The sequence below is a fragment of the Anolis sagrei genome, chromosome 1 (assembly GCF_037176765.1).
Source record: "Anolis sagrei isolate rAnoSag1 chromosome 1, rAnoSag1.mat, whole genome shotgun sequence".
In the NCBI taxonomy this organism is placed as follows: domain Eukaryota; kingdom Metazoa; phylum Chordata; class Lepidosauria; order Squamata; family Dactyloidae; genus Anolis; species Anolis sagrei.
This window is the reverse complement of record NC_090021.1, coordinates 334,498,569-334,524,796: the sequence shown is the minus strand read 5'-3', so window position 1 is coordinate 334,524,796 and position 26,228 is coordinate 334,498,569. Positions and strand designations below refer to the sequence as shown.

Genomic DNA, 26,228 nt, shown 5'->3' with positions numbered 1-26,228 from the left:
TTCTCTCTAGGAATCTCTAGCTCCCCCAGCTTCCACTGACTAGTAGGAGAAAGTTGACATCTTGGTTCTGTTTCCTTTATCATGATTCACACATGGGCCTCAATGCTAATCCAAGTGAATTAATCTAAAGTATCTGTGTCAAACATAAAGCCTATGGGCCAAATCCAGGCCACCATATTTTATGTGGGCCTCCAGATGTATGTTTTCCTCATGCTTAGACATCATGAATAAAGCTGATGGGATATCTGGAAGTAACATCTGGAAGTCTGTGGTTTGTTCTGTTTTGTCAGGAGAATGGGGTTTACATTTAGATCCAAGTCTTGTGAATATGATGTCTGATTTCAAAATGCCCTTTAATCTTTCCTCAACCTCAGAGTTGCAAATGCTGTTAGGTTGCAGTTCCCATTATCCCCAGGCACATGGCGAATTTATTTATTTATCATGTCAGGAGCAAACCAAACAGTTGTATTGCATTAAAAACAAACAAACAAAGAAAACACAAAGTTTGCAAGCTTGGTAGTTGATTAAATGTCCTTTGACCAGTATCTGGCCACTTGGAGTGCCTCTGGTGTTGCCGCAAGAAGGTCCTCCATTGTGCATGTGGCAGGGCTCAGGTTGCATTGCAGCAGATGGTCTGTGGTTTGCTCTTCTTCACACTCGCATGTCATGGATTCCACTTTGTAGCCCCATTTCTTAAGGTTGGCTCTGCATCTCGTGGTGCCAGAGCGCAGTCTGTTCAGCGCCTTCCAAGTCGCCCAGTCTTCTGTGTGCCCAGGGGGGGAGTCTCTCATTTGGTATCAGCCATTGGTTGAGGTTCTGGATTTGAGTCTGCCACTTTTGGACTCTCACTTGCTAAGGTGTTTCAGCGAGTGTCTCTGTAGATCTTAGAAAACTATTTCTTGATTTAAGTCGTTGACGTGTTGGCTGATATTTGAACTGGGGATGGGCTGGAGATGTTTCTGCCTTGGTCCTTTCACTATTGGCTGCTACTTCCCGGCAGATGTCAGGTGGTGCAATACCGGCTAAACAGTGTAATTTCTCCAGTGGTGTAGGGCACAGACACCCCGTGATAATGCGGCATGTCTCATTAAGAGCCACATCCACTGTTTTAGTGTGGTGAGATGTGTTCCACACTGGGCATGTGTGCTCAGCAGCAGAGTAGCAAAGCGCAAGGGCAGATGTCTTCACTGTGTCTGGTTGTGATCCCCAGGTTGTGCCAGTCAGCTTTCGTGTGATATTGTTTCTAGCACCCACTTTTTGTTTGATATTCAGGCAGTGCTTCTTGTAGGTCAGAGAACAGTCCAGAATGACTCCCAGGTATTTGGGTGCGCTGCAATGCTCCAGTGGGATTCCTTCCCAGGTAACCCTCAGAGCTTGGGATGCTTGTCTGTTCTTAAGGTGAAAAGCACATGTCTGTGTTTTAGATGGCAGATAATCATGGGAGTTGTTGCTCAATAACATCTGGGGACACAAATTAGGTAAAAACTTAAAAGAGTACCGACCACTATGTTAAAAAAGTATAGTTGGCCCTCTGTATCCACGGATTCTTGAATTGGGACAGAATCATATGTCACATGTATGCCTGCAGCTGGCACTGCTTCTATGTGAAGAGGATTTCAGCAAGTGATTCCTGTGTTGTCTTTTCCTCCTAGTCCCACTTAATTAGTTCTGCACTGAACCCGGGTGGCCTCCAAGCTGGCAGCACAGCGGCTTCCAAAGAAGCCACAAAACCAACTGCAGGAAGGTCGCTTGCCAGCCAAACCTCACCTCCTCAGGACTTACTTGCTGCTCGTGCTGTGCATACGCAAGGTGGGAGGTGTTCAGTGGTTGTATTGTTTATAATTGTGTCCTTTTTATGTAAAAGCAAGAGAGTAATGCTATGTACAGTAGCCTCTACAGTATTGCCTTGGTTCCAGGATCTCCAATGGATACTACAGTCTTTAGAGTCTCTACAGCAGTGGTTCTCAACCTTTTCAATGCTGTGACCCCTAAATAAAGTTCCTCATGTTGTGGTGACCCCCAACCATATTTCCGTTGCTACTTTATAACGGTAATTTTGCTACTCTTATGAAGCATAATGGAAATATCTGATATGCAGGATGTTTTTTCATTGTTATAAATTGAACATAGTCAAAGCATAGTGACTGAGCACAAAACAGTATGAACAATGGATGATGGGATTTGCAGTACCTTCAACTGATTCACTTCTGAGTTCCACAGACAACTGAGACCCCCACAAATTATAGACCAAGAACAAACTTAGTACAAAGAACCCCAAGACCTTCATTTGCATCACTGTTTCACTATCACAACTTACATTTTAAGGTGTAATGGCCTGTTGTTGTTAACGTAATAGAAAAAGAGAACATAGATTAATTCTCTTCCCTTCCTTCGTCCTTTACTTGCTGTGCTTTCTTGATTTTTGGAAGATATCCAAAATGAAAAATATCATTTCAGAATATGTCCAAATTTTGGCAGATCTCCATAAGTCTTTCACCAATAATCCGACAGCACATCCTGTCTGGGTTAAGTAGTTGTGAAACAGATGGTATGTTATGCCTGTGCTAGAATTTTGGCACTTACTTCCAGATCACGTGTTTCAGCTTTCTTGTAAAATTGAATATTTCCATCTAAATGACATTTCTTTAAAGTAGGTGTTTGCAAACTTTGGCCCTACAGGTGTTTTGGACTTCAACTCCCACAATTCCTAACATCTGGTTTGCCCACTCCTGCTAGAATGGTTCTCATTTATGTTAACCTTTTTTCTGACTATATTTTAATATGCATTCTTTTCATCAGCAAATTTGTAATTCATCTTTCTTTCTAGCCTGTTCTAGGCATTTTGGAAGCCACGCTGTTCATAGGCAGAAGTCCCCCCTGAACACGCCAGCCCCGCGGCGCTACGCTCCAGTGCCCGTCTCGAGAGATGCGAAAATCTCCCAGAAAATGTCCAAGAGGGAGCCCCTTGTTGGGGAAAAAGAAAATGTGCTCCAGCCAGCTTATGGAACAGCTGTAGGTAAGAGACAAAAAGGTTCACAGTTATCCAGGGCCTCTTCGTTTACATGGATGTACCAATTGAAGCAGGTAAGGACAAACCTCAGCCCTCCAGGTGCTTTGGTCTTCAACACCCACAATTCCTAAAATATTGTATAAAAATGCCTTCAATCTATATGTATAAAGTAAATATAAAACGTAAATTAATACTTTGTTTAGATGTGGGTCCCATTTCCAAGATAAAACGTTTATTTATTAATTATTATTATTTACAATATTTTTATTTATAATATTTATTATTATTATTATTATTTATAATATTTTATTGTGCATATATATAATGTATACAGCTAAATAATAAATATTTATTATTATAATATTATTATTATTATACTACATTTATACCCTGCCTTTCTCACCCCATAGGGTGAGACGCACTACATGTATAATAATAAACATGATGTATCACTTTAAACAATTAGCATATCAATTTAAACATACAGTAATAAACATGACATACCAATTGAACAATTCAAATATAAATACATTAAAAAGTATAAAGTAAACGTTCAATCCCAACCGAGGTGGGCTGATGACATATCAATTAAACAATCAATTTATATTATATTTATTATAGTTTATTTATTTATATTATTATTATGCACATACATGCAAATACTTCGCATTTTTTAAACATATCCAAAATCCAAAACATTTCTGGCCATAACTATTTTGGAGAAGGGATACTTGACCTGTACCAAGTTATTGTAAAAATATGCCTTGAAATTTAGCAGCTGTTCTTGAATGGAAACTAGCAACTTACTGCTTACATGTGTGAGTGCGTAAACACACATACATGCTCTCACATTGTGTAATTATAGTGTGACTTTTTCCCTTTTAGGTGGAGGAAAATTACTTGAACAAATTTTGAATTCTCAAGAAATCCCATTAAGCCAGGACACAGCTTCTTTGAAAGATCCAGCAAAGAACAATGCAGTGCTGTGGCCTTTTGAAAGAGAGTGGTAAGGATGGCCCTTGTTGCTTCAAGATATATAATGTGAAGTCCAGTTTTAGCAGTCAGTCCCAAAAACACTTTGTAACTTAATCGGTTAGCACTTTTGCATGGAATTTTAAAAAATAATAATTATTGTGTTGGAAGGAAGAATGGAAAAATATTTCACTAGGAAGAAAGGACATGATTGTATATGATTGTCTTCAACCCAAAGGATGGGAAGTCACTACCGTGGGATGGGTAGGAAGAGCGAATGGTATAATTATGAACAATTACTGTATAGATGTTTGTAAATGTTGTCAAAAATTCATATGTTTTTGTATGTATGTGTGTGTATAGATTTTTAAAATTCTTTTTGATAAATGTGCAGAAAAAGGGTAACAAAGCCTACCAACTTAATGCAAAAAAGTATGTTGCTACTGCAATTTGTAGATTTAAACCAGTGGTTCCCAACCTTTTTTTGACCAGCGATCACTTTGACCAGGGACCACTCTCCAACATTAGTACCAAATAGGTTACGAATCAGTTTTTGGGGTGCTGATTCAGAAAATTGCATTGGATAGACCACATCAGCTCTAGTTTCTGATAAAAAACATATGCCATCCAGTAGTCACCATCTTCTTGCCCACAGAAAACCATATTTAAGAATCTAGAGCTGATATGGTAGTAGTAATATTTTGTGCGTAGTCAGCCTCTCCCCTCCCAACATACCTGTTGCCTTGGCACTATAAGAGGGTTTTGCGAGAACAGTTGCTCTTGTTCAGTTCTTGTGGGTTTTTTCGGGCTATATGGCCATGTTCTAGAGGCATTTCTCCTGACGTTTCGCCTGCATCTATGGCAAGCATCCTCAGAGGTGAGGTCTGCTGGAACTGGGAAAAAACGGGTTTATATATCTGTGGAATGACCAGATGAGACAAAGGACTTTTGTAAGTCGGGCTAGGTGTGAATCTTTCAACTGACCACCTTGATTAGCATACAATGGGCTGACTGTGCCTGGAGCAAACTCTTCTTCAAGTTGCTCTTGTTGCTGCGTGGTTTTGAGACAATGGTGTAGTAATGGTGAGGCCACGTACCATATTTTCATTCTCGTGTACCACTGGTGGTCCATAGACCACAAGTTGGGAATCATTGATTTAAACAATGCAAGCCATAAGCAGCTACACAACTGTGGTGGATTTTATCTTGATTCTCCAACAATTATTTGCAAGTGGTGCTGGTTCAGCTGTATTTAGCACCCCTTTAATCTAAATAGCTACATTAAAATGTTTTCTTTCTCCCATTTGTGAGTGTTTTTAAAATATTCTTCTTAGCAGATCCAGTGTCCAAGAGCCAGAGCCTTTCTGTGCATTTAAAAGTAACCCGGTTGAGAGAACTGTTCAGAAAGCGGATGACGTGCTCCGTGATTTGGGACAACTGAAGAGGGAAATGCATGACATCCTGCAGGTGAGGCAAAAGATAACTGGGAATTGCTGAAATAATGGATGGTGGGAGAAGTCGAAAAGTTCTATAAACCGAAATCTAGGCATCAAGATGTACAGAGGTATTAATTTTGCAGCCTCAAAATCCAAGACAGAGACATTTCTTAAAGCAGAATAATTATGCAGATAGTATGTAGTGGTTATGAATTGGCAAACCCCTTTGAACTCTGATTTTTTGTGTGCACGTCGCTTCTGGTGTGAGAGAATTGGCTGTCTGCAAGGACCTTGCCCAGGGGACACCTGGATGTTTTACCATCCTGTGGGAGGCTTCTCTCATGTCCTTGCGTGAGAAGCTAGAGCTGACAGACAGGAGCTCACCCCACTCCCTGGATTTGAACCGCCGACTTTTTGGTTAGCAGTCCAGCCAGCACAAAGGTTTAACCCATTGTGCCACCAGGAGCTCCTGTGTATGAACTCTGATTTACGCAGTTTAAAAACAGTTTCCAATAGCCAGATGTACCAGTTAAGTTGACTGTGACTCTCACTGCAGCAGTCTTGGACAAGTCAGTGTCTGTTAGCCATATATACGACACAGGACTGTGTAAGGAAGAACTGCGATACAATCTTCCCTCCACTTTTGTGGATTTGATTATTTGCTGATTACTATACTTCCTGCCATTTCCACCACTGCTCTGTATGCCGGGACTTCTTAAACCTTTTCCACTTGCAGACCCTTTCCATCTGAGAAATTTTTACATAGCCCTAAGTATATAAAATAGGTGTAAAGTCAAACATTTACTGATAACACTATGATGCAAAATTTGATAAAAAAAGTTCCTGGTTTGAAAGTATTATTTCCTGTTTAATTATGCGTAACTTACTTTGAAAGTAGTTTTTATACTCCAGAAACTTTGTTTTTGTGGCCAGAAACTATGTTGAACTGATTGAGACTCTATGACAGTGTTTCTCAACCTGGGGTCCCCAGATGTTTTTGGTCTTCAACTCCCAGAAATCCTAACAGCTGGTAAATTGGCAGGGATTTTTGGGAGTTGTAGGCTAAAAACATCTGGGGACCCCAGGTTGAGAACCACTGCTCTATGATATATTCATTGAAAAATTGTAGTAAAATGTACTGCAGGATGTCCTTCCTGCAAAAACAAAGTTTTGACAGCTCAGTAAACTTTCTCCATGTTTTTATGATAGAACCAATCAGGAAATGTCATTTATAACCCAGGAACAAAAATGTGGTTATATAGTGTGATAAATTAGTATTTGCAAGGCTTGCTTAAACAGACTGATTTTCCTTTTGTGGAGTATGGCTGAAGCATTTTCTGCAGAATCCCTTATAAACACAGCATGTTGTTGCAGACAGATGTGTGTAAATGGGTAGCATTCAGAATTTTTTTACTGTTGCCAAAATTTTATTGACCCCAGTATTGAGCTGAAGGAGACCCCATTAAAGTCAGGACCCACAATATAAGAAGCAGTGCTATATGCAAAAACAAAACAAACAAACAAACAAACTTCTCCCTAGACATCTTTCTAACTGTAAATTGACCATAGGATCATACTGAAGGACCTAGACATGTTTAGAGAAGTATGTTTTGATTTTTTCAGTTTTCATGGGGATCCTATGCCTCAAACCCCTCTTAATGTCGAAGACACAGTGGTACCTCTGGATCTATGAATTCCACTGACAGTGAATCATCGTGCCCCATATTATTAAATAGTGATCACATGAACACAGACATGCTGAACCCATTAAATAATATGTGGCATGATCATCCATGGTTTTTTTTTTTCTATTTCCTAGAACCAAACCTCCACAGATCTGAAGGGCCCACTCTACTCTCTTCTTTTTTGTAAACAGTCTTTCCTGAATATTGAGAAGCATTAAATATTTGGTACACACTTTAATGCAGAGTGTTCGTTTTGTAATTATTTTAATAACATTGATTTGACTCATTTTATGTCAAACGTACTTCCTTCTCTAAGGCCCCTTCTATACTGTCAAATAATCTGCATTATCTGCTTTGAACTGGAATATCTGAGTCTACACTGCCATATAATCCAGTTCAAGCAGATAATCTGGATTTTATATGGCAGTGTAGAAGGGGTCTAAGTAAGCAAGTAGTCAGTGATATTAGGCTTCATAAAATGTTAAATAAGGAAATGGGTTTTCATATACTCCACACTGATATCCACAGGAATGAACAGTTTTTCAAAGAGATGGTTCAATAAACAAGGAAAAGGACCAAGGAATTGGTCAATATTCAGAAGTAGTTCTAGTATATCATTATAACTTTGGCATCAATGTAAGACCTGATTTTTTTTTTTTTGCCTTACAGGATGCAAAGGAATGGAAGTCGGATATGAACAAGTTTATGAAGGTTTAGTGTCAAATAAATTATTATTATTATTATTATTATTATTATTATTGCTAATTGTCACAGAATTCCAGGGTCTTTGAGTCTTCATCAGTAAAAAAAAGTCCTATATCCATTTTAAAGTGACTCAAATAGAGCACCGATGCATTTTGATTTGTTATTTTCTAAATAATGAACATTTTGATTTGTTATTTTCTAAATGATGGGAGATGTCATTCAGTAACATCTGGGGATCCAGACTAGGCTTAAAAACTGAAGAGCACTGACTTCTGTGTAAAACAATAGTAGAGTTGGCCCTCTGTATCCACAGATTCTCCATCCATTGATTCAATTGCCCTTTGAAGACAACCATAAAGTGGAAATGAGTTAGATACTCCTGCCTTAAGAATGAGCAGTTTTATCGTTTTTCCTATGACATGCTTACTAATGTTCGTGTTAAATTGTAGACCACTGCACACCCGGGAGAAGTAGTCCAAGTGAAGGATCGCCTGCCTCCATCTCAGTCTTCTGTTTCGTTGGTGCCATCATCAGAGGCTTTTCTTCCCATGCCTCCACCAGCCGAGGTACAACAGGCACAAACCAAGCAAGGAGAGGGCTTTCTCACTTGCCAAATGGTGTGGCACATGCTCCACAAGAACCTTTACCTGGAACTTTCTTTTGCTGTCTTTTTGACACCCAACCTTCTAAGCTTTTTCCTCCTTTTTCCTTTCTTGGCTGCTTTTTTATTGGTTCTGTTTCTGTTGTTTGCCGTCATGGAAAGAGATACGATCACGAAGGTAGGCGGGTCCCAAACCATTTAGGGCTTTATAGGTAAGAACCTGTACCTTGAATTGGTACCGGAAGATGAATGGTAGCCAATGGAGCTCTTTAAACAGGAAGGTTGACCACGCCCTGTAAGTTGCCCCTGTTATTAATCTGGCTGCCGACGTTTGGACAAGTTGTGATTTCTGGGCCGTCTTCAAGGCTAGCCCCACGTAGAGTGCATTGCAATAATCCAGTCTAGAGGTAACTAAGGCATGGACCACCATGGTCAAGTCAGACTTCCCGAGGTATGGACGCAGTTGGCGCACATGTTTTAATTTTGCGAAGGTTCTCCTGGCCACCGCCGACACCTGTTTTGCATTTTCCTCCAAGTGTGAAGTTCGCACTGTAATACCTAATACCTAAATGCTAAGGGCATGAACGCCACTGTGATCAATGTATTGTCGAAGGCTTTCATGGCTGGAATCACTAGGTTCTTGTGGGTTTTTTCGGGCTATAGAGCCATGTTCTAGAGGCATTTCTCCTGACGTTTCGCCTGCATCTATGGCAAGTATCCTCAGAGGTAGTGAGGTCTGTTGGAATTAGGACAATGGGTTTATATATCTGTGGAATGGCTGGGGTGGGGCAAGGAGCTCTTCCCTGCTGCAGTTAGGTGTGAATGTTTAGCTGATCACCTTCATTAGCATTTGAAGGCCTGCCTGAGCCTGGGAAAATCTGTGTTAATCTGTGCCTGGTTTTTTCCTCTCTGTTGTTTAGCTGTTATAATTTTAGAGTTTTTTAATACTGGTAGCCAGATTTTGTTCATTTTCATCGTCTCTTCCTTTCTGTTGAAATTGTCCACATGCTTGTGGATTTCAATGGCTTCTCTGTGTAGTCTGACATGGTGGTTGTTGGTGTGGTCCAGCATTTCTGTGTTCTCAAATAATATGCTGTGTCCAGGCTGGGTCATCAGGTGCTCTGCTATGGCTGACTTCTCTGGTTGAAGTAGTCTGCAACCTAGCCACTGTGATCCATCGCGAAATTGTTTTGGTTTATGGAGAGGATGTAATGTCAAGACAGCATGTGACAAAATGGGTACGGAATATATTGTGAGACCATGAAGAAAATACGCAGAGCCATCAACAACAAACGTCATGGGATGCTGATGGTGGGAGTCTGTCTCCTTCCTGACAATGCGTGTCTGCACACCACTCATGCAACACAAGAGTTGTTGACATCATTTGGTTGGGATGTTGTAAGCCGCCCCTCTCACATCCCCGATCTTGCACCCAGTGACTATCTGTTCACTAAATTGAAGGAACACCTTGGTGGAAACACTTTTCCAAAAAGTAGGAGGAGAAAATTGAAATGACAAACTGGCTGAAAAAGGCGGAGGGAAACTTCTATGACACAGGCATCAAAAACTCATTCCACGGACGACAAAATGTGTTGAACTGAATGGTGATTATGTGTACATATAATGTAATGCCTATGCTATATTATTAAAATATATTCATTCTTTGTATTTAAAAAAATCTTGTAACCTTATTTTCCAAAAACTCCTCTTATTTTATTTATATTCTGTTTTTCACCTAGCACCTAATTATATATGTACTTGTCTTTTGACAGAAAGTTCCTGTTGTCCCAAGTCTCTGTGAGCTTCAGCATCTTTCCAAGTCATCCATTCTTCAGTCAACCAAGGCATCAAAATCCATCTTGAGAGATGCTGAAAAAATCCTGAGAGCTGTTCAGAAAAATAAGAAGCTTCTGGAAGAAAATTTGGAGGCCATTATTCGTGCCAAGGATGGCAATGCCTTACATGCCTTTATAGATGAGCTGACAGCAGACAGGTTGGCTTCTATTACTTTTTTAAAAAAGTATGTACTGCAATTTGTTGATACCCGATCTGTATGTCTGTCTTTGCCTCCGACACTGCAGATATCAGAGACCTGAGAGAGGCTCTTTTCTGCATTCTTTGTGAAGACATTGACATTTACCTTAAAACATTTCTTTGCTTTTCTGGTCATATACTGGGGCTAGAAGTGAAACATAAAATACAAATTTTGAAAAATGGCAGTATTGAATGTGATACACAGAGGTCTGGAGTTAGAAAGTATGAAATGAAGAAGAGTAATAAAAAAGACACCAGAATATCTCAGTTGTGTTTAGATTTGTGGTCCTATAAAGACATAAATGAACTGTTGGTAGGACCAGAATGACATCTATGCTCATGTTAAATTTTCCCTTGTCTTAATATTTATTTGTCTACTTTACTCTCTATTGAGCCTGTATTGTGTTTGGTTTTCCAGAACACATGATAATAACACTATGTAAGAAAATTTGAAAAAAATTGTGTTCCTGGTTTGAAAGTGTTATTTACTATTTCATTGTGTGATGCTTACTTTAAAAGTAATTGTTATACGCCAGAAACTTCATTATTGTGGCTGCCACAAAGTATGTTGAATTGGTGGAGACTTGATGAGATATTCATTGAAAAACTATAGCGGGATGTCCCTCAGAAACAAAAGTTTTTGCAGTTTAATAAACCTTTTCCGTGTTTTTATAGAACCAGTTAAGAAATGACATTTTCACCCCAGGAACATATCTCGTGTTACATAGTGTAATATAAATGAGTAACCAGATAAAAAAGCATCAGAAGAAAGTAGGAGGATCAGTTACAGAGATGCCATTCCTAGCTCAGTGTAATGCGTGATAGCTATGATAAACGGCCCTGCTTTTAAAACTTTTATCTCCAAATTTAATTGACCTTGCACTTAGCTTATGTGTGCTGTCGCACGCTGGACATGAAATAATGTCTTTTTACAGGATGTGCCTTCTGTATGCCCAACGGGACACCGGGGTGCCTCAGCTGGAGGGCCCCTTAGATTTCCCAACACAAAGTTCTATTGAGGCTCAAAATAAGTTCAACAAAGTTCTTTATTTGGGCTTAAATTTTCAAACAAATGAATTAAACACTTTATAACCTTGGAAAACCAGTAGCTTCCTCAATCTGCCATCAAGGGCAGGCAACTGGTGGTAAACTGTTCCTTTCTTCCTTAGGGAAATCTTCTGACCCCTCCTTGGGCAATCTTTCTTTACCTTGCTGGCGTGAGGTCCCTACTCTTGGCTCCGAACTACTTTATGGATAGCCCAAGAGGTCCCTTACCAGACAAGGTTTCTGTAGATCTGCCAAGCTGAAAGGTGTCCTTCAGTTTTACTCCACGAAGGCTGTAGGAACTGTCCTGTTGCCCCAGCAAAGGCTGGCTGTATTCCCCCAGCAAAGCTGTGGAACTATCCGTTTACTTCCCCAGCAGAGCTGTGAGTAGTGAAGCCTTTGTGCAGGTGGGATAGAGAAACCCACATGTCCTGGTGTTAGGCTCCAAACAGTGAGACTGAACAAAAGTCCTCCTTTGCCCCCAAAACCCTGGGGAAAGGGGCGGGTCTAAAGGCTCTAACGATGATTGCCAGGTTGCTGGCCCTATGGCTGCAACCTGGGGAAGCTACCCGATTGCAAAATGCGTGGCTTAAATAGGTTCATACAAACTAGCAGTGCACGACATTATGTTTACTGTTAGTTAGATGCCTTGTTCATTCCACTGATAGAAAAATGCAGCAGGAGTCATATAAATGCTAAATCTATTATTCCAGAGAGCATTGTGAGCATTATGAATTAAGTGTTCACAAAGGGCATGCTGGCAGTGGAGGTCTTTCCAATAATGAACATTGTAAATAATAATAAATCCCAAGTGTGATGTGTAAAAACTATGTCTTGCGCCTTATTTGGGTGCTTCTCCCAAACCCAAGCCACAAAATCTGTCAATTACTATTTTGTTTTGGGCAGGCATGGGCAAACTTCGGCCTTCCAGGTGTTTTCGACTTCAGCTCCCACAATTCCATTCCAATTCAATTTCATTCCTTTGGGGAAGCCCAAAACCACCTGGAGGGCTGAAGTTTGCCCACACCTGGCTTAGGGGAATAACCAAATTTTAAAGTGGGGGGCAACTTTGTTTGGGACCAGCCCCCCCCCCCCAGGACTCCCCATGAGGCACACTCTCCCACAGTATTCCCAAACGCTTCCTTTCGCCTCTAAAGTCACATTTTCCAAGATGTCTTGTCAGTTCCTATTACCATTTTAAAAGGGATTGCAACTTTTTCCTTTCTTTTTTTCCCTTTTCTTGCCCTTGACTTTGATTGTGAATTCCATTATTTGACGTGAGGTCCCTCCCCTTATCTTTGAAGACACATATCTTTTCCTGTGAACCAATGCTATAATGCACTTTTTCCTCCTCCCCTTTAGAGATGTGCTGGAAGAGATAAGAATCAGAAAGACTGTAGATGAATGGATCAAGGCTATCAGCATGGAAATTCAGGTATGGCTTCCAGCATTTTAACCAGAGCAAAAGAATTCCTGGCTTTTTAAGGAGTATTTGTGTATTCTAACAGTTAGTTCAGCCACAACAGCTAGTTCGTCCACAAAACAATTTCATATGGCTTTGGCTGGTCCTTCCCAAAAAAAGAAAGACATTTCAGTGCTGAATTACATTTATGGCTTTTCTATGGAACCGATGTACATGGAGATACTTGTTCAGTACTTTAGCTGATGAATAACCATAATGCTGATTCATGGCACAACCCGGGGATCGCAACCAGATACAGTGAAGACATCTGCCCTTGCACTATGCTACTCTGCTGCTGAGTATGCATGCCCAATGTGGAACACATCTCACCACACTAAAACAGTGGATGTGGCTCTTAATGAGACATGCCGCATTATCACGGGGTGTCTGCACCCTACACCACTGGAGAAATTACACTGCTTAGCCGGTATTTCACCACCTGACATCTGCCGGGAAGTAGCAGCCAATAATGAAAGGACCAAGGCAGTGACATCTCCGGCCCACCCTCTGTTTGGGTATCAGCCAGCATGCCAACGACTTAAATCAAGAAATAGTTTTCTAAGGTCTACAGAGAACACCTCAGCAAGCGAGAGTCCAAAAGTGGCAGGCTCAAACCCAGAACCTCAAGCAGTGGCTGATACCAAATGAGAGACTTCCTCCTGGGAACAAAGAAAACTGGGTGACTTGGAAGGCGCTGAACAGACAGTGCTCTGGCACCACGAGATGCAGAGCCAACCTTCAGAAATGGGGCTACAAAGTGGAGTCCCCGACATGTGCGTGTGGAGAAGAGCAAACTACAGACCCCCTACTGCAATGCAACCTGAGCCCTGCCTCATGCACAATGGAGGACCTGCTTGTAGCAACACCAGAGGCATTCCAGGTGGCCAGCTACTGGTCAAAGGACATTTAATAGAATACCAAGTCTGAAAATTTTGTGTTTTGTTTGTTTGTTTGTCTGTTTTTTTAATGCAATACAACTGTTTTGGTTTGCTCCTGACACGATAAATAAAAATGACATTAATTTTAGGAATTGTGGGAGTTAAATTCCAAAACACCTGGAGAGTCCAAGTTTGTTCATGCATAGACTAAAAGGACGTGAGAGCACAGTGGGTTAGACCGCTGAACTGCTAATTTGCTGACCAAAAGGTGAGAATCTGGGGAGCGGGGTGAGCTCCTGCTGTTAGCCCCAGCTTCTGCCAACCTAGCAGTTTGAAAACATGCAAATGCGAGTAGATCAATAAGTACTGCTCCGGAAGGTAATAGTGCTCCATACAGTCATGCTGGCCACATGACCTAGGAGGTGCCGGCTCTTTGTCTTAGGAATGGAGACGAGCACCAACCTCCCGAGTCGGACACGACTGGACTTAATGTTAGGGGAAAACATTTACCTTTTTTGTCTAAAATGAACAATGCAATAAATGAATGGGACTCTATCCCAGATTGTCGTGTTGTATTTGTGTGCTTACATATAATGGTGAAGGTAAACAGATGCTTAGAATCATTTTACTCTGTGTAGGAACATATTTTTTCCATGTAATTTCTACCTCTGATAGCAATGTTTTTGTTAAAGCCCAGGAACACATCCAAGTCATTAACTGAGATATGCCTGTATTTGTGTGATATGACTTAGATGGCATCATGAAATCATTTACCTGGCTACCTGTTTATAGTGTAGTCATAGGTTTTTAAATCTTTGCGTAATATTGTCTATATGTGAATTACTTTAATTGTATTGTTTTATATTGTGTATTGCTTTGTTGTTTTTACTGATGTGTTGTTGGGCTTGGCCCCATGTAATCTGCCCCGAGTCCCTTTGGGAGATGGTGGCGGGGTATAAATAAATAAATTATTATTATTGTTTTTTTGTTTTGTTTTTTTTAATAATTTTTATTAATGATTTTCCTTTAACAACAATAAAAAAACCCCATGGTTTGGGTGGGGGGGGGGTAGAGGGGTGGGAAGCGATGGAGGGTAAGTGGGCGGGTGGTGAAAACGGAAAAGTGGGTGGGATATAGGTGGGTTAGGGGGAGGGAAGTTTGGGGGGGGGGGTTCTTCCGTCTCTCTTCATATAATCATTCCCGGTTGTTATTTCTTTTCTTCTTCCTTTTGGTAGTGGATCTGTATAGATTATAATTCTTTATTGTTCTTATTGTTGTTGGAATTGCTATATTCTTACTCCAAATATTTAGATGTCATCACTCTATTAATAAAGGCACTTTAATTTCTTTAAGCCAGTTGTTCAGGGGTGTCCAGTCAGTCTTCTTTGTTTGCTTGTTATGTGCTATCGCCAAAATATATGTCAAATTGTCCATACACTTTATATCCATGATTTTCTTCGTCCATTCCTCCATCTGTGGTTTGGTTTCTTGTTTCCATAGTCTGGTGTATTGTTGTTGTTGTTGTTGTTGTTGTTGTTGTTGTTGTTGTTGTTGTTATTATTATTATTATTATAGTCACTTCTGATTTGCAGGTCAGTGGCATCTTGAAACCCTTCATGTGGTGCAATCCAAGTTATTGTTTCCCCAACTCTTCTTGCAAATTGTCTTTAGGATGTATTGTCGAAGGCTTTCATGGCTGGAATCACTAGGTTCTTGTGAGTTTTTTCGGGCTATAGGGCCATGTTCTAGAGGCATTTCTCCTGACGTTTCGCCTGCATCTATGGCAAGCATCCTCAGAGGTAGTGAGGTCTGTTGGAATTAGGACAATGGGTTTATATATCTGTGGTATGGCTGGGGTGGGGCAAAGAGCTCTTCTCTGTTGGAGCTAGGTGTGAATGTTTCAACTGACCACCCTCATTAGCATTTGAAGGCCTGGCTGAGCCTGGGAAAATCTTTTGTTGAGAGGTGTTAAGCTGTGCCTGGTTGTTGCCCCTCTCTGCTGTTTTGCTGTTGTGATTTTAGAATTTTTTAATACTGGTAGCCAGATTTTGTTCATTTTCATGGTTTCCTCCTTTCCGTTGAAATTGTCCACATGCTTGTGGATTTCAATGGCTTCTCTGTGTAGTCTGACATGGTGGTTGTTGGTGTGGTCCAGCATTTCTGTGTTCTCTTTAGGATGAAATGGAAAGGACCGACTGCCTCAAAAGGCAACAAGCCACCAAGATGGCAAGGGTCAGCAGAGAAATGGGGAAATCTCATCCCTCAAGAGTACCGACAAAAAGGCCTCTGCCTGAAACAAGACCCATTCAAAGGCTCACAGATAAGGTAAGAATGCAGAATCCTGCTAAACTCCTAGAGTCATGAATAAAAAACAATAGAATTGGGCCAAACTTCCCACACAGAACCCCCATGACCAACAGAAAATACTGTTTTCTGATTAGCTTTGGCGACCCCCCCAGGAGTCCCGACTCCCAGGTTGAGAAACACTGGGTTAAGAGAACAATTTGCGTAACATCAGTCCTTTGGCTTTTATGGAAGAGCAGTTATATGAACCCCACTGTCTGCAATCCAGTTCCAACATTCTGTCACTAGCAATGTACCGGCTGTGATGTAATCCACTTCCTGTTCAAATTGGACATTATTTTGCAGGTTCTTCCAAAAACCTGGATGGAGTTACACGATGAAGACTTTCTTTCTCAGGTCTATGGCCGGCCGATTTATCAGGGACACAGGAGCACGCTCAAACGGTCTCCGTATCTCAGGTTCAACTCACCTCCTCCCAAATCAAAACCTCCAAGACCTAAGTTGATAGAAAGTGTTAAAGGTAAATAATCTCTTCCCCTCTTTAGAGTCAGTATTTCAGAGATCATGCTCCTGTTTTCTACATTGCATCCTCTTTCTCCTTTGTTTTCTTCATCATAGCAATCTCTCTAGTATGGAAATGTAACTGTCGAGATTGTATTATTGTGGTCAGTACTGTCCGTTTACAATCATCTCTCCACATTTGCTGGTTTGCTTTTCTTGGAAATGATTATTTGTGTCCTTAAATGTCACGAAACTGGAGGATTGACTAAATAAAGTAGGCATGGGCAAACTTGGGCCCTCCAGGTGTTTTGGACGTCAACTCCCACAATTCCTAACAGCCTACCAGCTGTTAGGAATTGTGGGAGTTGAAGTCCAAAACATCTGGAGGGCCTATGTTTGCTCATGCCTGATATAAAGTGTCTGTAATGGAAGAATTTCTTTAATATTACTTTTTTTTTCTCAGTCTTTCAGAAGAACTGCTTTCTTTACATACCATAAAATGGAGGGCCTTTGAGAAGCCCCACTCATGGTGTCATGAATAACTTTCCCACATTGGAAAAGAATGTCCCACTTCTGACACCAATTTGTCATGAATGACTTTTCAACGACTTTGAAGCATAGAATCAAAGAGTTGGAAGAGACCTCATGGGCCATCCAGTCCAACCCCCTGCCAAGAAGCAGGAATATTGCATTCAAATCACCCCTGACAGATGGCTATCCAGCCTCTGTTTAAACGCTTGCAAAGAAGGAGCCTCCACCACACTCCGGGGCAGAGAGTTCCACTGCTGAACGGCTCTCACAGTCAGGAAGTTCTTCTTCATGTTCAGATGGAATCTCCTCTCTTGTAGTTTGAAGCCATTGCTCTGCGTCCTAGTCTCCAAAGAAGCAGAAAACAAGCTTGCTTTAAAGCATAGGTTTTTTTATTGCAATTTCCAGTGTGAGAGGGTGTATCAGATTAAAGAAAAACATTTAGACATACAGATTCTATGCAACTACATTGGATTTACAATTACATGGCTAACAAACAAACAAAGGGGAATTACATTTTCTCTCATCATTCACACACATGTACACGCTATCCTCCTCAGGCATTCAAATATTACCATATCCTTTTCTCCCTCCTTGGAGAAGCACCTCTTGGGCCAGGCCCTGCTTTTCTGCAACCTGTCAATGCATAGTTCCATAACTTCCATAACTTCAAAATGCCGAAATGGCAAAACTTATTTCCCTAAGAACAATACCGAGGACCAGATCTCTGTTTTCCATACAGCAGAACTTGACTCCCTTAACAAAATCTAAGACTCCAGAAGCACTTCTTCCTCTTATTTATTTAGCTACTTCTACCCCGCCCAGGAGCCCCCGGTGGTGCAGTGGGTTAAAGCACTGAGCTGCTGAGCTTGTTGATCGAAAGGTGGCAGGTTCGATTCCGGGGAGTGGCGTGAGCTTCCGCTGTCAGCCCTAGCTTCTGCCAACCTAGCAGTTCGAAAACATGCAAATGTGAGTAGATCAATAGGTACCGCTCTGGCGGGAAGGTAACGGCGCTCCATGCTGTCATGCCGGCCACATGACCTTGAAGGTGTCTACGGACAACGCTGGCTCTTCAGCTTAGAAATGGACATGAGCACCACACCCCAGAGTCAGACATGACTGGACTTAATGTCAGGGGACTACCTTTACCTTTACCTACCTACCCCGGCCTTCTCAACCCCCGAGGGGGGACTCAGGGCAGCTTACAAAAGGCACAATTTGATGCCAACACAATAATACAATACATATATAGGCAACAGTTTTAAACAGTTAAAACAATCAATTATACATCACTATCAATAAAACCAGCCTAGTGCTCAACGTTCTGCAGCTCAGAATCCGTAAATTCATTCCACATTGTCAAATCCTATCAATTCTAGTCGTCATTGTCCTGTGTCTATCTGCCAGATTACCCAAAAGCCTGGTCCCACATCCATGTTTTTAGTTTCCTTCTAAAGGAGAGGAGGAATGTTGATGACCTAATTTCCCCGGGGAGTGAATTCCACAGGTGAGAGGCCACCACCGAGAAGGCCCTGCTCCTCATCCCCACCAACCTCGCTTGTGATAGAGGTGGGGCCAAAAGCAGGGCCTCCCCAGAAGATCTTAAACTCCGAGGCGGGACGTAGAGGGAGATGCGTTCGGACAGATACGCTGGGCCAGAGCCGTATAGGGTTTTGTAGGTCTCTTCCCTTGAGAAAGAAGCCCTTTGCAAATCTCTATCTCTCTCCTTCCCATGGAGCAGAGCATAGCGAGTGGAACAGACTCCTCAGGTCTGCCACACTTTGAGCATTATTAGATTGAGTCTTTTATTGGAATATTCTGCTGTTGTCGTCCCAGAGATGTATAGACCTCTTCCATCCTGGCTCCGTCTCAGTTTCCTGGTCAGACGTTGATCTTCTTGATTGGTGTTGATCTTATGTTGACTTCCTTCTTAACATTGTAAACATTTCTGTTATCACTGTCCCAATTCTTATCAGAGTTTACTCTTCAACTGTTATTAGCAACTTTTAATCACAGTCCAGAAAGCAGGTCTAGTCATTGCAGGCCTTAATATTATATTGGTGTTTCCAAAATTATTAACTCCACTCATATAACTTCCATTCTTCCATTCATTCCCAAACATCATTTTAAATCCACATTTATAAAACTGCACATTAAATTTTTGTGACAATGGAAACAAACCATGGCAGGAATTCAGATCCTTGTGAGGGACGAGGGAATCACGTTGCTCTCTGTGCTTCCTTTTTCATACAGATGGAAAATATAGGCTAATGTGGCTAGGGTTTTCCACACTTAATCAGAACCATTTGGGTGCACATAAATCAGAAGCAGATCAACCCAAGAGAACTGGAAAAAAAATCTATTTTGCTTTATTTGCTTTGTTGACATTTATTTTGAAACTGGCCTATCCTGCTCAAAATACTCATGTTTTTATTAGGAGATGCAAATGAAGTATGCTTTTAGTATTCTTGTTATGGTTTTATACTATGTATTTATGTTTTTTAAATGTTTTATGGTGTTTTTGGGCATCGAATTGTTGCCATTGTAAACCGCACTGAGTCGTCTAAGGGCTGAGAAGGGCGGTATACAAATATAGTAAATAAATACATAAATAAATGTCTGTTAAATGTTCTTCCTAGGTACAAAAGTAAAGTCAGCGAGGACACAGACCAGCCACCATGTGCACAGCAACGTTGCTAGGCCTGAAAAGCCACACCAAGTCACTGCTCCTCGCCAGGAACTCCAATATCTCTTTAGCCCCATTAAAGAGGCAGCCAGTTCCTCTGGTCCTCTTGAAGGCCACCTCATCCCAATGGCTATCCCATTAGGTATGAACCAAAACCAGATATTCCTCAGGTCACAGTCAGCATTAACTTTTAAACTTGTAAACTGGATTTTATTGGTGCATTTTAATCTGCATTTTACCTCTGTGTCTTTGTTATATTATTTATTTATTTACAGTATTTGTATTCCTCCCTTCTCACCTTGCAGGGGAGTCAGGACGGATTACAATGTACATATACATGGCAAACATTCAATGCCGTAGACACACAACATATATAGACAGACACATAGAGGCTATTTAATATTGCAGCTTTTTCATGAGGGTATTCTGGCCACCAGGAGAGCTGTCGCTTCATTGTCCATTTGTGACGGTGATGGAGTACTTCCTCATTCTTTGTATGCTTGCTGCATTTTAATAGTGTATTTTAATAGTGTTTTGTTTTATCTCGCTGTTTCAACCATGCTCTACTCTGCCTCAGGTCACAAGGATAGGAAGGTAATAAATTATTGTTGTTATTGGATTGCTGTGAGTTTTCCGGGCTGTATGACCATGTTCCAGAAGCATTATCTCCTGACATTTCACCCACATCTATGGCAGGCATCCTCAGAGGTTGTGAGGTCTGTTAGAAAGTAGGCAAGAGAGGTTTATATATCAGTGGAATGTCCAGGGTGGGAGAAAGAACTCTTGTCTGCTTGAGGCAAGTGTGAATGTTGCATTGAATGATTAGCACTGAATGCCCTTGTAGCTTCAAAGCCTGGCTGGTTGCTGCCTGGGGGAATCCTTTGTTGGGAGGTGCTAGCTGGCCTTGACTGTTTCATGCCTGGAATACCCCTGGTTTTTTTTTAGTATTGCTCTTTATCTACTGTCCTGATTTTATAGCTCTTAAATACTGGTAGCCAGATTTTGTTCCTTTTCATGGTTTCCTCCTTTCTGTTGAAATTGTCCACATGCTTGTGGATTTCAATGGCTTCTCTGTGTAGTCTGACATGGTGGTTGTTAGAGCATTCCAGCATTTTTGTGTTCTCAAATAATATGCTGCGTCCAGGTTGGTTCATCAGGTGCTCTGCTGTGGCTTGGTCTGCAGTGCCTTTCATGTTCCTTGATTTGTGTTTGGGCAATGCTGTGTTTGGTGGTCCTTATGTAGACTTTACCACAGCTGCATAGTATACGGTCGACTCCTGCAGAGGTGAGAGGATCCCTCTTGTCCTTTGCTGAACGTAGCATTTGTTGGATTTTCTTAGTGGGTCTGTAGATAGTTTGTATGTTGTGTTTCCTCACCAGCTTCCTTATGCAGTCACTGGTTCCCTGGATGTATGGCAAGAGCACTTTTCCTCTGGGTGGATCTTCATCTTTACTCTCGTGGCTTGTTCTCGGTTGTCTTGCAGCTCTTCTGATGTCTGTGGTGGAGTTTCCATTGGCCTGGAGAGCCCAGTTTAGGTGGTTCAGTTCACTTTGGAGGAGGTGGGCTTCGCAGATTCTTTTTGCACGGTCTGCCAAGGCTTTTTTGACTTGGGTGATGGTTGGAGTTTTTATGTAGGTTTCTATCCATATGTGTAGGTTTTCTGTAAACTGTGTGGTCCAATTGTTGATGGGGCTTGCGGATGTCTAGGACGTCTAGAAATGGCAGTTCTCCTTCATTTCCTTTTTGCATGGTGAATTGGATGTTTGGATGGACATTCCTAGAAATCCAAAAGTCTGGAGGGCCAAAGTTTGCCCATGCTTAGGTGCAAGTGTCTCAACCACAGATTCATTTGAGAATAAATAGAACCATCACCTTTTAAAAAAATTCTTGGTATCTGCCTTTTCTCACTACTGCCAGACACTAGATTGTATTTTTCTCTGGTCGCCCCCACAACTTGAAATTCCTTTCCTGCTTAGTCATTTTCAGCCCTGATACCATCATTATTTATACAGTTGTCTCTTCTGCCAGATTTTATTCCATTCTGTGAGGGAAAACAAAATGATTTGGGCTCTGGATGTCAAATATTATGTTTTACAGCCAAGGCAGATGCAAAGAATTTCTTCCACCTCTCTGCCTTTGGAAACTTGTGCGAGTTGTTTGTATAATAAAACAGCCTCTTGAAATTTGGGTAAATGTTGTTGTAGTTCAGTATTTCCACCCACAGAGGTCAGTAATCCACCAAGCTGCTATAGAGCTTTTCGTGTGTCTCGTGTTGGCTGGGGATTCTGTGAATTGTAATCCAAGCTCAGTCAAATCCAGTTGAAACAATCAACTACTTGGCACTTAATGCAGGCAATAAAATACTGGACATAGTCCAGAACATTATTCCTTGTTATGCTTTGGGTGCATCTACACTATAGAATTAATGCAGTTTGATGCCACTTGAAAAGGCATGGTTCAATGCTATGGAATCATGGGGGTTCTAGTTTTACAGAGTGTTTAGCCTTCTTCCAAAGAGTGCTGATGCATCTCCAAACTACAACTCCCATGATTCCATAGCCATGAGCCATGATGGTTAAAGTGATGCCAGACTGCATTAATTCTACAGTATAGATATATCCTGGACTAGTAAGAAGAATAGCAGAACATTAACTCACATTCAAGCTGGTTTCCCCGTCTTCTGTGAGGGAGGGAGTTCTTTTTCACTATGATTACCCTATATTTTCTGCCTATGGAAAGTCTCATCTTTTTTTCAAGGAAAGTATATAATATTTATGACAATTAAAAAAAATGATTTTGGTGTTGTTCACAGTTTGCATCCCATGTGGCAATTTATCTATCTTTTTTTTTTTTTACATGGGAAAGGTAACATTGATGACAGCCTTGAGGCTGCTCCAATATTTATTTATTTATTTATTTATTTATTTATTTGCAGTATTCATATTCCACCTTTCTCATCCCAAAGGGACTCAGGGTGAATCACGTTGCACACGTACATGGCAAACATTTGATGCCGTTTTGTTTTTTAGACATATAAGAGAGATAGAGGTATTTTGACATTTTCCAACTTTGGTGCCTGGAGGTTATGCTAGATTCTGCCCACAGAGAATGCTGTTGCTTTGTCTACTGTGGCGCCGAGCCCTTTTGAGTGTAGTATTTCCTCCTTGTTCTTTGATCGCCGGCATTTTTATGGTGTCATAAAATACCTGCCCACTTTAAGCAGTGCCTAATTTCTACTCTCACAGCTCAGCTGTTTTCGAACACAATTCAAAGTGCTGGTGCTGACCTATAAATTCCTAAACGACTCCTGCCCAGTTGACCTGTCCGAACGGATTCTCCCCTATGAACCATCAAGGTTGTTAAGATCTTCTGGAGGGGCCCTGCTCTCGGTCCCACCACCCTTGCAATTGCGTCTGGTGGGGACGAGATACAGGGCCTTCTCCGTGGTGGCCCCTCGGCTCTGGAACTCTCTCCCACTGGAGATTAGAACTGCCCCTTCTCTACTGACTTTTAGAAAGCTGGTGAAAACTTGGCTCTGGAATTTAGCATTTGATGAGTGAGTCAATAACCCTTGAACACACGGACAGATGGTGATGAATTGTGATTTCATTCTGCCGACTTGGCCTTATGTAATTATATGATTGTATTTAATGTATTATGTATTAGTGTATTATGGGATGTGATGTTTTAAACTATTGTTTACAAATCTTTTGTTGTGAACCGGCCTGAGTCCCTCTTCGGAGGTTGAGAAGACCGGTATATAAAAGTTCTAAATAAATAAATAAACTACATATATGGACACTAAGCTAGGCTTAACAGTCAGGTGCTCAATCCGACTTGGGCTTTGAACTTGCCACCTTCCGGTTGGCAGTAATCTATTGCTGGTGGCGATTAACCAGCTGTGCTACAGCCCGACCCAATACAACATTATGCTTTTCCATTCACTCAGGTCATTGCATTTGTCCAGTGTTTACTTACTTACAGCTTGTCTTGTGATTCCAGACTTATTAAAAGTGTCTGTTCCTTTTCTTTTGAATGTTTATTAGGCCAGAAACAGATCGATAGCATCCCTCCTCAGCCTGCGGGCAGAAGTATAGGTGAATTCCATCCTGTTACTGTGACAACCTCTGTCCCTCCTTCCCATCCTCCTCTGCAAAAGCCACATCTAAAGGTTAAGAAGCCCAACATTGCAGTTATACAGATGAAGTCAGAGAAAAAGGACCCTCCCAAACTGACACTGCAGGTAAGGAACCAGAATTGCAATAGTTATAATCCTAATACTACTTCATCTGTTCAGCATAGCTTCAACATAACTTCTTTGTATAATTTGAAGTTTCTTTAACAGCTTGAAAGTGTTGTGTATATATTTAGAAATGTGTCCTGTAGAATTTTCACTTGTGACTTGAGAGTTAAAGTATGCCCAACAGCCAACCATGTATGCCAACTATCAGTCTATTTTGGTTATAGAAGGAAAGCTGGATTGAGTAAATTCTCTGATGACGAATCACTTGAAATCTCTGCACTGGACTAAGAAACAATCAACCTCATATCCTGCTTAGCTGTTGCTGTTGGAATTGAAATAGAATTGGATCGGTGGTCTGATTCAGTAGCATAGAAGTGTCCTCACATCTGACTACATCTGGTTTTGGAACCTAAGCCAGTTCAAGCCTGTTTTTACCTGGATGAAAGACTACCAAGGAGTAATAGGGATCCCAGAAACTTGAGAGAGGTCAAATGGAATGAAATTGCATTTGCCCAAAGTCAGCAGCCTTTGCTGCTATAATAATAATAATAATAAAAACAACAACAACAATAGCAAAATAAACACATGAACAAACAACATCAACAATACCCAAGCCCTCTAAGGAGTGGCTTACGGAAATGGGTATGTTTAGCTTGGAAAAAAAAAAGACTGAGAAGGGGACATGATAGCCAGGTGTAAATATTTGAAAGGATGTCACTTTGAGAAGGGAATACACTTGTTTTCTGCTGCTCTGGAGACTAGCCGCTTTGAGTACCCTTTGGGGTAGATAAAGCGTCCCGGGTATCAAGAAATAGAAGTAGAAGTAGAAGAAGAGGAGGAGGAGGAGGAGGAGGAAGAAGAAGGAGAAGAAGAAGAGGAGGAGGAGGACGAGGAGGAGGACGACGAGGAGACAGAGCAATAGATTCAAAGTGCAGGAAAAGATATTCCACATTAGGAAGAACCTGACTGTAAGAGCTGCTGAAAATGGAGTCTGGTGGAGTTTCCTTCTCTGGAGGTTTTTCAGCAGCTGCTGGATGGCCATCTGTCAGGAGTGCCTTGATTGTGTGTTCCTGCATGGCAGAATGGGGTTTGATTGGATGGCTTTTGTGGTTTCTTCCAACAAGTAAGATTCTGTTATTCTATAATAGTAATAATAATAATAATAATAATAATAATAATGTCCTGCTGTACCCCCAAATTAAGCACCTCATAATTTAAAAGAGCAATACAGTTAAAACGGTGTGAAACGTAAATATAAAAATAGAATCAAACTAATTACAATGTTAAAACAATTCAGCTAATAAAAGAATACAATTCCCCTTTGAAAGATAAACGATTCTTAAAAACAGCGCAGTTAAAACAGTACTGTGCCCCTTAGCCCATTAAAAAACCCTTTCTCCTTTAAAAGTCTGTCTGAACAAAAAGGTTTTAGACTGCTGCTGGAACAGGCATGGGCAAACTTTAGCCCTCCATGTGTTTTGGACTTAATTTCCCACAATTCATAACAGCTGGCCTGCGCCACAATAACAACAAGAAAGAAGCCCATCTGGCCTCTCTGGAAAGGGAGTTTTAGAGCACAAGGGCAACTACTGAGAAGGCCCTGTCCAATCATGTCCTTGCCAACTGTGCTTGCGATGGAGGTTGGATTAAGAGATGCTCACATTTAACTGACAGATATATTTGTTATGGGGATACCAAGCCACCTTGTCTGTCTCCTGAGGAATCTGACCAAGTAGCAACAGTAAGAATTGACCATGGAACAGCAGACTGGTTCAAGATTTGGAAAGGCATATGGCAGGGTAGTGTATACGCTCACCCAACCTATTCAACTTGTATGCAGAACACATCATGCGACATGTGGGGCTTGATGAATGCAAGGCTGGGGTTGAAATTGCTGGAAGAAACATTAACAATCTTAGATATGCAGATGACACCACTTTGATGGCTGAAAGCGAAGAGGAGCAGAGGAGCCTTCTAACCAAGGTGAAAGAAGAAAGGGCAAAAGCTGGGTTGCAGTTAAACATCAAAAAAGAAGATTCTGGCAACCGGATTGATTGATAACTGATAAATAGAGGGATAAAACGCTGAGACAGTGACAGACTTTGTATTTCTAGGTGCAAAGATGACTGCAGATGCAG

The 26,228-nt window shown here is 41.2% G+C and overlaps 1 protein-coding gene across 6 annotated transcripts in view; it reads left to right on the top strand.

Annotated features, from left to right (window-relative positions):
- Nucleotides 1-26,228, top strand: part of KIAA0586 (KIAA0586 ortholog) — a 138,504-nt gene that overhangs the window by 16,407 nt on the left and 95,869 nt on the right. For all 6 annotated transcript variants that reach the window (XM_067463072.1, XM_067463070.1, XM_067463074.1 and 3 more), the window contains exons 8-19: nucleotides 1,653-1,809; nucleotides 2,828-3,016; nucleotides 3,896-4,016; nucleotides 5,317-5,449; nucleotides 7,773-7,814; nucleotides 8,258-8,374; nucleotides 10,182-10,402; nucleotides 12,850-12,922; nucleotides 16,003-16,152; nucleotides 16,477-16,651; nucleotides 19,800-19,988; nucleotides 23,894-24,090. In XM_067463072.1, coding sequence (XP_067319173.1) covers nucleotides 1,653-1,809; nucleotides 2,828-3,016; nucleotides 3,896-4,016; nucleotides 5,317-5,449; nucleotides 7,773-7,814; nucleotides 8,258-8,374; nucleotides 10,182-10,402; nucleotides 12,850-12,922; nucleotides 16,003-16,152; nucleotides 16,477-16,651; nucleotides 19,800-19,988; nucleotides 23,894-24,090 — 1,764 coding nt within the window. The remainder of the gene's footprint in view (nucleotides 1-1,652; nucleotides 1,810-2,827; nucleotides 3,017-3,895; nucleotides 4,017-5,316; nucleotides 5,450-7,772; nucleotides 7,815-8,257; nucleotides 8,375-10,181; nucleotides 10,403-12,849; nucleotides 12,923-16,002; nucleotides 16,153-16,476; nucleotides 16,652-19,799; nucleotides 19,989-23,893; nucleotides 24,091-26,228) is intronic.